The following is a 12,435-nucleotide window of genomic DNA, read 5'->3' as shown; positions in this document are numbered from 1 at the left end:
TGCATGTGTGGGATACTTCTTAAAGCCAAGACACCATCAGTGAGCCATAGTTATGACATAGTAACATGTACGCTTCAGTAAAAAAAAAATTGTTTTGGTATTAGCCAAGCTTGGTGTTGAGCCACTAAATTAGTCTAGATTTTACAACTCCTCTACAACGTGTATGTTGTATGTCAGCAGCTCTAACATGGTAGACAACTGGCTGGTTGTAATATCTTTACATTAAAGAGGTCTGATATATAAAAGTGTGTCAGGTCCTTTTAACCCTCCTGTTACCTTAGGGTCAATTTGACCCCATTCCATGTTTAACCCTCCTGTTACCTTTATATTTACTAACATATTTGACCCTCGGGGTCAATTTGACCCCAGCAATTAAAACCTCAAGAAACTTATTAGAATTAATATTGTTTCCCAAGTTTAAGTGTGAGGTACTTTATGTTTGTTTGTTGACTACCTAAATAGCCCTTTAAATATATAAAAAAGTTGGTATTTCTTATATGTTTGACACAGTGAAAAACAGCCTGGGGTCAAATTGACCCGAAAGAACACCGACATTAAACATTGAATGGGGTCAAATTGACCCTAAAGGTAACAGGAGGGTTAAGACCTGTCTGTGAAGTCTTTGTGTGAATAAAAGCCAAACTATTTCCTGTTAAACAGCGTACACAGGCACTTGTCATCCGACACATCCTCAACACACCTTCTAGCCGTATCCTTTTTGCTCGGTTAATTTATAATAATGGCTTTCTGTTCCAGGCTCAGGGGGCAGCGACAGATTCCCAGGCCAACACGGAACTCTCCGAACGCATCTCCTGCCTGGAGCAGGAAGTGAGCCGGCACAAAGAGGACGCTGAGAAGGCGCAGTCCGAGGTGGAGCGACTCCTGGAGATCCTGCGGGAGATGGAGAACGAAAAGAACGACAAGGAGAAAAAGATCAACGAACTGGAGAGGTGAGAGACGCCTTGTTGCCGAGCGATGACAAACACCGAGGAAGAAGAAGACAAAATAGGACCGCATCATTCTCCTCTCTTTTAACATGAATCGGTAGAAAACGATCCAGATTGTCTTGATGGATTGATCATTTAATTTGACTTTGAACTCCATTCAAGTTGAAGCTACATACTGTTGGAGTCTATGATAATCTTTCCTGCAGTACTAATCCACCAGTCCCTTTTTCTCACCCCCTTCTCTCCCTTCTTTCTTCCCCTTTTCTCCTTCCATTTCGGCTTTATTTCTTCCGTGGCCACTCATCTGTTCCTTCTAATGTCGTTGTATCTTATTCACGTGTGTGTGTGTGCATAAATATGTATACATTCATGTGCTTCTGCATCTGCGTGAGTGTGTTTATGTTTGTGTGTGTGTGTGTGTGTGTGTGTGCGCGCATCACACCCCAGAAATCCCTCTGCCTCTCATCTGTGGCATTCTCAGCAATCGCAAAATCAGGCCCCTCCCCCCGCTGCTGCTCAGCAGCCAATGGGGGGGCTGGTGTGGGACTACCTGGGCACGTGAGTGGCTGGTGGCCCTGTTGGTCGATTAGACAGATGCACGACAAAACTCACTTTGCTTGTCGGAGGATGGGACGTGTGAGCACTATGAAAGCAACTAGTCGCATGTGGAAAAGTTATGTGAGTATTAAAACATAATTTATGCCTTAAAAGTGTGGAATTGCACCTGTAACCAAGACAGAAAGCTAAGACCTGAGATGATTCATGCACATTGAGAGGTCAAAGGTTCCTCCATTGAGATCTAAAATATACCTTTTAAACATGTTGTCATTTTTCTGGCAAAAACACCCAAAATATTTGAGAATTTCTTTTGTCGTACTTAATGTCAAACTAAATATATTTGAATTTAGAGAAAACAGACAATTTGAAAACATCATAACGGGCTATGGATAATTACATTTTTTTATTTTTTATGTTCTGACTTTTTGTAGAAAACACAAGTAATTAAATAAAGAAACTATTATTTATCATCAGATTTATTATAAATGCAAACATTTGTGATATGACCAGATATTTCTGGTGTTTTGCGAGCCTTTTCCACATGAGACCGTCTGCCTATGTTCACTAATAATCACAATCAAAGAGTTGCATCATCGGCTCACCAAACCTCTCATCCGGCTTATTTGGACTGCTTGCTATATGAACCATATCCATATCCCCCTAAAGATGAGTTGTCGGCACAGTGTTGCGTCAGCAGAAGTTTTTGTCGTTATATTCTGCAGCGTGAACTGCTCCCAAAAGTTTGTAAAAGGAGGGCACAGCTGGGCAGCAGAACGGCTGGAACTCTTTGAGCCGATCTTCCTCAATGATGCAACTCTTTCATTTCGTGGCTCTGTTTCCACGCTTCACTTTTCTTTTACTTTCAGCCGAGGATGCCTGACTGGCAGAGTTTAACCCACTCTTTTTCTTTCATTAGGAGTCTGGACAGTTCACTCGGTCACTTTTGTATTTCCTTGATGCTAATAGGAATGGTGTGTCTGTGTCTAACTACTTTGAACCTGTCTGTGTTATCTTGTTCAACCTGTCTGCCTTTGCCTCCTTATGCGTGCTCTCTGTACACTAACGACCTCACAAAGTGTCCTAACCTTGATCTGTCTTTCCTTCCTGTCGCCGTCTGTCTGTCTGCTCGCCAGCATGTCTGCGTTTACCTGTCTCCCTGTTTCCTGGATGCTGTCGTCCTGCCTGTGTGTTTGTTTGTGCGTGGTTCTCTGTGAGGAGAACGACACACACAAAAGAATCCTCTTGAGATTAAGTTCAGTTCAACTAAAGCCACCTCTAAAGCAAGCGTCTTCATCTCATGGCCAACGGTTAAATAATAATGTTAAGAAAACGATTGAAAGTGTAGCGTTGGAGTATATTTTCTCACGAGTAGTGAGAGGTCATTGAGTCTCTGAGGGTTAGACGGGTCAGACCTGTCTGTGGTCATGAAAGCCGCTCCGTCAGTCTGGTTTAATGTCTCTCGAGGACTTATTATGATATTATTTCTGTCTCTTTAATCTTTTCCTCCAGTTTCTTCTCTCTCTTCCCCACTCCCTCTTTCTCTCTTTGTGTCTCGTTTGTTTTGTAGTTTGACTTTAATACTAATGGTTGTTAATGATTTTATGGAGATTCAATGTTTCCTCACTGTGTCTCTGTTTGGACAGTAGAAATACTAGACTAGTAATAATTCAGCACCTGCTGACTTTAAACTAGTGGATTTTAACTGTCTGTGTGTGTGTTTTAAATCTCCTTATATCCACTGATACTGGTACTTAATATCTGAGCTTCGCTGCTTTTAGGAAACAGGAAAGGAAATCTCGGCTTACTGCCGTGTGTTTGAGAACCGTATCTAGTAATAGCAAAGTTACGATTAAGTAGATTTTTATGAGGGTACGTAACTTCCCTTTTACATTCTGGCCACCGCACTTATAAAGTACGTGGTTTGGAGAGGCTACATGAGAGGGGGTAAGGAAGTGTGATACTTTGACATCCGGCTTCCTGGGCTCTTGCTAAACTGTTGCTCCGCCTTTCAAGCGTTCCTTCCTCCACGACAATAACGGTGGCGGATGCATCGCTCAAAATATAATCATTCGTTTTGCGTCCTTCTTTTCAGACTCAGGTAGACAAAAGGAGGCGTCTCTTTTCGAGTCGACAGCTGGCAATCTTACTGGCTGCTGTCACTGGAACACATCAGCTGTCAGCAAGTGCTTGAAAACACTTTCTCCGACTGACGTCCTCATGTTGCTATCGTTTAAAACTAGGATTTAAGGTTTATCTGAAACATTTACGATTTATCTGTTTTCGTACGCTGCCATGATTATTGCTTACTTTGGAACAAACAAACTCACTGCTGAGTACATCTCTTAGACTTTACTCTTTTGCTGTGGAAAAGGCTAAAAGAACCTCTTCCTCCTCAACTTATTCAATGCAGAGGGGTCCTCTCGGACATCGTCAATGCCTCGTTACTCACGCCTCAAAAATTTAGATATTAAAAATCCAACTTCCCTTTTAACAATCTGTTCACCGATGTCCGTTTTTGGAAAGCCACGCACGAGCAAACCTGAGAAAGAAACTATGCTGAACCCACAAGCACTGCAACAGGAAGCGTCCTCACGCAGACTGTCCCCGGGCGACCTCGGCCTGCTGCGGATTACAGGACTAACATGCACGTCGGAAGAAGGCACATTGGCCTGAGGCCGATTCTCCCGTTGGCACAAAGGCTATCCCTGGGCTAGGAGGGAACATTACAAATGAGAAGGTCAAATCTGGGTTAAACAAGGTTAAACCCCCCTCCCCCGTCCCCCTCTAGTTACAATCCAGCTGTAATGGTAACAGGTTACTTACTTCAGTCACTCGGACGGTAATTGGAGCAGCGCTGACTGAGTGGCTTCACACTGAGGGGAGACGGAGCTGAAAATCTGCCTTGATGACCAAAATAAAGGATTTGGATGGAAACATGGAAAACAGAGAGGGGGGGGGGGGGGAGAAAGAGGGAGAGGAAGGTAGTGGTGCGGGGAGAGAAAAACACGGACACAGAACTGACGGGTGGAGACAGCGAGGAAAAGAAAAGAAGAGGAGAAAAGGAGAAGGGAGCAGAAAACAAAATTGACAGAAAAGTGAAGATGGAAGAGAGAGAGAGAAAATGAAAGAGGTTTAGAGCAATGTGGCGTCTAAACTTGAGTAATGGGAAATTAGAGAAGTATATTGCGTGTTATATTGTTCTGTAATGGACGATTTGTCTTTGGCATCTGTCACTAGGGTGCGTTCCCAGACATAAGCTCACCCTGGAGTCTAAGCGTTGCCAGTTCAACCGAACACACGAGGAGTGATTGTGTGGAAATCTTTTGAGATCAACACGTTTAGGAAGTTGAGTTTTCTTCACATTTCATATCTTGGTGATTACATGCCATATGCCTCATGGTGGAGACCACAAATCCACAAGCTGAAGTGGCCCCTGTGGGAAGAGGAAGAAGTCGTCCGCGATATCAAAACCATTGAAGAAGAAATAATTCACAGTTGCACGCTCTCAGATCATGCTTTCATTGGCTAATTGCTCGCTTTCTATGGTTTGTGTTGGCTGTGTCCTGTGTGTGTGTGTGTGTGTGTGCGTGCCCTTACATGTCTGTAGAGGGCATGTGAGTGGAGCAGGCCTCGTATCCCTCAATACTAGAAGAAGTAATGCTTGCTTTTCAAGGAATATTTCACCCACGAAATGACTCCTTTGCATATCAGTCACTCACCTGGTGTTGAGTGAAGAAAAGTTGCGAACGAAGAAGAGAAAAACGGAGAGAAGTCGTGACGGATTAAAGGAAACGGAGCAGCGCTCACATTGATAGATATCCCGCTTTCTGTGATTCACATCTATTTTTCAATTCAGAACCTCCACGGTGGACCAAAGTAAAACGAGGTGAATGCGAGTAAACGTGCATACTTTAGAGTAAAACAGTTTTTTATGATGCGATGTTGGTTGTGAAGTCTGGGTCAGTCGTAGGGACCCTGAATGTAGAAGTACATGTCGAGTGTTTATGTGTGACTTAAATAGTGAGAATTTAAAAACAAGCTTTCTCCACAAATTGAAGGTGACATGGGGCGAGTGAACAGAATGGTCATTTTGTGGGTGAAGAATTCCTTGAACCTGTCTGCCTGTCTGTCTGCCTGTCTGTCTGCCTCCCAGCTGTTTGCTTGGTCACGCCTGTCTCTGTCTCCGTGTCTGTCCGCTGTCTCTCGGTGGTTGCTGATGTCTCTCTGTCAGTTCCTCCGTCTCGTCTCTCTCCTCTTTGAGGAGCGATCAAGCCGGCTAACCGAGCACTCACCTCCTGTCTTCCCTCTCACCTTTCCCTCTCCCTCTGTTTCTCTTTCCCTCTCTTTTATCTTCACAATGCGACGCCGTCTCCCGCTCTCCCCAGCCTTGCCTCAAGGTTGGTACCGCATGCCTATTTTTCTCCTTCCGTCGCCGTCGCGCTCTCCTTGATTCTCGTACTTCTTGCCCTTGCATCCAGACACTCTCTAATCTCCTCCGCTCTGTCATGAGCTCTGTTTTTAATCATTCTCATCGTGCCTCTGTCCTTGAAGGAGACACCTTGACTTTCACTCTGCTCTCTCTCTCTCTCTCCCTAACGCTGCCTCTTTGAACAGGAAACATTGTTGTTTCTTTTTTCCCGCCCTGAGGTCAAATTTGAGGCTAACAAAGCAAACGAGAAAAATGTCGTAGCAATGTGCCGCCATCATTAAGTTGGACAGCTGTGAACTTTTGCTCGGAGTTCTTCTAACTTCTGTTGGGTTTCTGTCTTTGTGGCTTTTTTTTTAGAGACATCCCTCCACATTGTGTTCCTGTCTCGCAGTTCAGCCGCTAATTTAAATTTCAAACCAGAGTTTCACAATCCTTTATGGCCTGATCGGGTTGCCAGGCAATCAGCGGAGACTCCAGGAAGTCGCTGCCGCTGGCCAAGAAATCGTCCAGCATACCGCCTGTAAAATGTATTGCTTCTTTTTTTTAACGGATTAAACAAACAAACTATAACATGTTGATTATTGAGCTTTACGGGAGCTGGAAGGAACATGTGTTACCCTTCTGACAGTCTTTAAGCCAGGCTCGCTATGCTAACTGGCTGGAGCTTCATATTTAATGCACATCTATATACGGTGAATTTAATGAACTATTTATTCAAGTACATGGCACCAGGCACAGTCCATGTCTCGAGATTGAAAATCTCCCTTACTCGTCTTTTTTGACTTGTGCGTGCCCCTGTGTGACTCCGTAATGACATTCCAGCATGCGAAACCCCTAAAAGTCTGAATTTGGTCTTTCTTAACAGACGTATCAAAGTCATATTGAAATTTCTCTGACCTACACATTGTGATGGACCACATAATGACCACTTCTCCTCTCTGTTTCCTGCATAAATCTGGTGGTCTGAGTGTCTTGTGCGCTCGGCTCGGCCGCTAAGGTCTCCCCAGCGCCAGCTGCTGCTTTGCTCTTCGTCTTTCTCGACTTCCAGAGCCGCTGCCGTCTTGTCAGCCTTTTCATCGCTGTTGTTCTGGTGTTTTGTGATTCGACTCTAAAGGGGGAGAGAAACAAAAGAAAAAGTCAGCATTCCCCTGCCGCCTGGTAGACAACAGAATACTTCTTTTCCTCCTTCTGTCCTTTTCTTTTTCTCTTTCGTCTTGTCTTTTTTTTGGGTTGTTTTGATCTTGAGCTCAGGAACTCCACATCCACTGCCACATGTCTGACATCAAGGCTTCTGTATCTTAAAAAGGAATTGCATTGCTTCTCTGCGTGCGTGTGTGTGCGTGTATGTGTGTGTGAGCGAGAGAGAGAGAGAGCGATAGATCCCTTTGAGGACCTGTATGACTCTTAACATTGAGGTGGTGCAGGGATTTGTCAGCTAATGGGTGACAACAAGCTGGGACACACACATACACACACACACACACATACATACAGAGCTACACCCACACTTTTCTGACTTACACACTCAAACACACGTGCAAGACAGTTATCTAATTAATATACCTGCAAACACACCACATTCCCAGCACTGAGGGGAAATAAAAAACACAGATTTTGTTTCCAATTTAGTTCAGTAGTCAGAAAACATACACATCTAAAGTACTGTTTACAGCGGCTGCATACTGGACATTCTTACTCTCATATTCTAATGTATTATGCTTTATAGTATTTATATATATTATATTAAAGTGCTTTGTTGCTTAAATGGGCGATGCATTACGCACATTATCAAAAATAATGGACTATATTGTCGTACAATGTGACGCGACTTCTGTTCGGGATCAATAAGTTCGAAGCGGTTCTTCTGTTAGAGACCAAAAGGTTTCCACAACTCCAAAAAGAACATTGTAGTTAAAGTGCATGTATTTCATGCGTACAGTTACCATTGTGTCGGTGTTTAGACATCATGATAGCGACCTCATCTCCATGACAATCTGGAGTTCAGATCAAAAGACAAACATGAGGCTAAAGAACAGAGTGTCAGTGTTTAATGCTGGAGCTTTGTTGTCCTCCATGTAAAACAAAGAGACGGCCAAGATCCACGGCAGCGCTCCGTCTCATGCTTACACTATTACTGTTATGTCAACACTTTAGTTGTCTGCTTAGTTCTGAGATGTGGATATATGCATGATTTATTTTCACAAGGACAAATGCTATTAAAGAAGACATTTCATTCCGCCTGCCGCTGTATCACAGTGTTGTTACAGCTAGTTTCCAGCCATCCACACAGGGGAAGTTTGCACACATACACATGGGTATCAGTTATTTACTTTACTCACTCTGTTTCTCTGTCTCTGCACATCGGGCCGATGTTCTACAGTCGACCTGCAAACTACAGCACACGCATTCATTTCTTCATGCCTCCAAAATGTCCTCCTTGTACTGTACGGTTTTCTTCCGCACCGGCAGAGGGCAAGATTATCATGTTTTTGATAAGTTTCTCTTTTTTTTTTAAATGACGTGTTATCGTCTTTATGGGCGTACACCAAACCAATATTTCCTGTATTTTCAAGGGAAATGGTGAATTCCGAATGGTTTAGAGGAAATCCTTGATGTTAATGTTGGGTGAACTATGTGCAGTAAACATACACGAGGCCCCCGAGCATTTCTAATCAAATATTTATACAGGACTCCAAATCTAATATTAATACTACTTTAATGTGGGTCCCTGAATATCAGCAGCATGCTAATGAGGGAGGCTGAAAAGTTTTTACTTTGGAGACTTTGAGGTTTACTAAAGTTTATGAGATTGTGTGTGTGTGTTTTCATTTTTACTGCCATTTGCCAGCACTATCCTCTGTTTTTCCACATCTTTAAGTTTTAATGAAGGCTATTCTATGTTTGTACATGTCTGTATATGTGTGTGCGTTTATTTATAGCATATGTTTGTATGTGTGTGTGTGTGTGTGTGTGTGTCCATAGTCAGTATTTAAGGGTATTTTTGAGGTTTCGAAAACTTCAAAGTGCTGTCAACAAGTCTGTTAGTGTTTGTGTTAGCGTTTGTTTTCACTATGTGCCACGATGTTTGCGTGTGTGTGTTTCTGTGCAAATGTTGGAAAGGACGTTGTTGGACGCATGTTGCTATGGAACGCACGGTGACACGCACAACTGTGTGCGCGCTTCAAATATTTGTGTGTGGTCCGACTGAGAGACTTTAATACAAAGCAGGTTGTGTTTGGAACAGTTGACAGCACCTACTGTGTGTGTGTAGGTGTGTGTGTACCTCACACTATCATCATGTGTGTTCTCTGCATGTGTGTGTGTGCGTGTTCAGATGGGGTTTTGCTGCACACTTGTGTGTGTGTTTACAGCGTTACTCTCCTGTGGTCCCGCCTCCTCCGGCGGTTTGCAGCAGTTGTTGAAAGCGGTTTCAGAGGCAGAGTGACGGAAGTATTTTACATATTAAAACAGCTTCAAATGGCACTTTGCCGCCACGAAGCCCAGCCATCAACTTTAATGCAGCAAAAGTAATGCAAGCGTTTATTTAATTAAACATGTATAGAGCCACGAGTGAGACTTTTAAAACACTATCCCCATCATATGGTCTGTTGATCATGACAGAGAGGAAAGAAAGGACTGGGTTGACATGTGATGTCAGACGGGAGAAACCCAAGTCAGAACTTCACAGTTACATAATAATCAAGAAATATTCTCCTTTCTCCTACCTTTTCCAGAACTCTAGCAGATCCTTTGGTTCTTATTTTAAAGTCAACCCACTTTGCTTTAAAATATGGTCAACATCCCAAAATCTTTTTAAAGATATTAATGTATGAGAAGATAGAGCAGGATGGGGAAATATGCATAATACATGTAGAATATATCTATTTGATATAATTATGCAGCAATAAATATGGCCTTTGAACAAAACACAGACATTCACGTGCACACACACACACACACACAGGATGGATATGTAATTCTAATGGGGTACTTTTATTTTTCTAAATTCAATCCAACACAAGAGGGGTAACTGACATCACATATAATGACAAAGATCAATGTGTCATAGTGCACAATAATCTTGTTTTTAATCGACTATAAGTATTATATATATATATATATATATATATATAATACTCTTAGTATTATGCATACCATATATCATACAATATGGGATGTGCAGACATTGTTATATTATTATCATATATTGCTTCACTTAATAAAAACTTCCCTTCAGCATCACATCTGATTAATGTCATGTTACCATAGATTCATATGAATGTGGAAAACCATTATTGAGAAAATAATAACACCCAATCAGGCAAACAAAATCTTTTTTTGCAGTACTATTCATTCATTGTTTTATATTTTTTAGAGAGTAGAAGAAGAGGAGGCAAAGTGAAGCACAGGAGATGGAAGTGACAAAAGAGGGAGTGTTAGGAATCAGGCGGAGGAAAGGAGAGAGGAAATGGTCCATGGTCTGGTGAAAATATTTCATCCAGAGGAAAGAGCAATGTTGCATTTGGAGAAGAAGTGAGTGGAGAAAACGGAGAGGAAAGGGGAGCACTGAGGCGAAGTATATTTGTCCTCGTACATCGGTCCGATGCAAGTAAATAATAGCTTTTCATGCAAACGAACATAACGCAACATGCAAAAGATTTTTTTTTTAAAGGGGCAAATACATGGTGGGAAAGTTCTCCGTGAGCAGGAACATTCCAATGAGAGGAGGCGGAGCCCATCGCCGGTCTGATGCCAACGCGCGAGTGACAGTGACCCGAGCAGGTGGGGTTACGCAAAAAGAGCGTTAAGCATTATCAAAAAGAGGAAAGAGAGGGAAGTGGGAACTGAGTGTTGAGTCAAAAGGAACCATTGCAAAGGAAAAGTCTATTCCACGTGAACATATACTCACATATATGCAGTCAATGTGACATGAAGGGGGGAAACCTCAGAGAGCGAACCAGATGGCTCAAGCTTCCTGGAAACTCTCCAATCGGAACATTCCTGCCTGTTTATGACCTGTTACACGCACACGCAGCGCGCAAAATCGCTACCAAATATTAACATTCGTCCCACTTTCAGAAATCAGAACAGATCAAAAGGAAGACAACAGCCCCGTAATGAGTCTGACTGCATGCAGAACTTCATCTGGTTCCCCGTTTCACAGCGGAACCACATTTGGTTGTGATAATGACGCAACGTGATCTGCATGAAGGCCTTTCAAACGCATGCAGAAACAATAGTTTAAACGCAACGCATTTGCACAGGCAGCCGAACACTGATTATTATTCCGTGAGCGGTGAACGCCCAGGTGCTGCGGAGCGGTCTTGGCCCCAGTTTCCTTCCAGCCTCCCAGGTTTCTCTGGATGGCTCTGAATTGGGCCCCCTGGACCTTTTAGCAAACCCATACGAGATGTTGTGTTACCATCCTGTGCCAATATCATTTTTCAACTTTTCTGGCATTGATACTGATGTAAAAGCCATTTGATGGATTACTCCCATTACGTTGGGTTAGTTTAGCAGAAAGTGTGTGGATTAGATGGACAAGAAATATGAAAGAGAGGGAGGGGGGGGGGGGGGTGTTATAAAATATTTGGACGCTAGAATATGCACATCCCTCTAGATGTAAACAAATAAACATTATATTCTTATGGCTTCAGACAGAAGATTGCACTCAGAGAAGTAAAGCAAGGGAAACTAGAAAGGGCACTCGGTAGAGCGCATACCTTCACATATCACAATATTAGGCATTGAATTATGAACATTTTGGCATTAGTTGCATGCCAATTGGATAAAAATTGACCACGCTATGGTAAAAAGAAGATTTTGACCTTTTCATGACCTTGACCTTTGACCCGATCGATCCCAAAATCTAATCAAATGGTCCCCGGATAATAACCAATCATCCCACCAAATTTAATGCGATTCGGTTTAATACTTTTTGAGTTATGCGAGGAACACGCATACAAATAAATAAATAAATACACGGCGATCAAAACATAACCTTCTGCATTTTCAATGCGAAGGTAATAAAACAAATGAAGCCGCGCACTGTGACATCGTCGGAGTGCACAAGCGTGGACGTGAACTCCAAACTTTGTCGTATACAGACGAAGGTCAGAGGTCACGTCGACGATCGGAACCTGTTTACACCTTCGGAAACAAAATGTGCCGAGCGCGGCTCGTAAAAACTGATTTCCCACGAGTGCACGTGCTCCGCCGCTGGTGTGACGAGAGCCGGCCGCGGACTCCCGTCACCGGAGGTCAGCTCTTTCACCGGCAGCTGCGGCGCCGCGAGTGAAGGAAATGGATTTGTCTGCGAGCCTGTAAAAAGCTACGCTCACAGGATCGCGCTCACGTGCATAAACATTTGCGCGGAGCAGACGTTTAAAGAATGCGAGCGCAAAAGACTCACAGGCTTTTTAAACAGTGCGAAAAAGTAATGTCTTTTATGGAGTTTAGTCCGTTTTGTTTTGTCCTCCGGTGGCTCCGCGCCGGTATGTG

The 12,435-nt window shown here is 43.1% G+C and overlaps 1 protein-coding gene across 5 annotated transcripts in view; it reads left to right on the top strand.

The window, feature by feature from the left end:
- Positions 1-12,435, top strand: part of LOC130200590 (ELKS/Rab6-interacting/CAST family member 1-like) — a 111,576-nt gene that overhangs the window by 46,193 nt on the left and 52,948 nt on the right. For all 5 annotated transcript variants that reach the window (XR_008833041.1, XR_008833040.1, XM_056424995.1 and 2 more), the window contains one exon: positions 757-950. Coding sequence is in view for 3 of the 5 variants with exons in the window: in XM_056424995.1 (XP_056280970.1) it covers positions 757-950 (194 nt within the window). In the remaining 2 variants the exon portion in view is untranslated. The remainder of the gene's footprint in view (positions 1-756; positions 951-12,435) is intronic.

The sequence above is a fragment of the Pseudoliparis swirei genome, chromosome 10, assembly GCF_029220125.1.
Source record: "Pseudoliparis swirei isolate HS2019 ecotype Mariana Trench chromosome 10, NWPU_hadal_v1, whole genome shotgun sequence".
Taxonomy (NCBI): Eukaryota; Metazoa; Chordata; class Actinopteri; order Perciformes; family Liparidae; genus Pseudoliparis; species Pseudoliparis swirei.
Note: the sequence above shows the minus strand (reverse complement) of the source record. Positions and strands in the feature narration are given on the sequence as shown.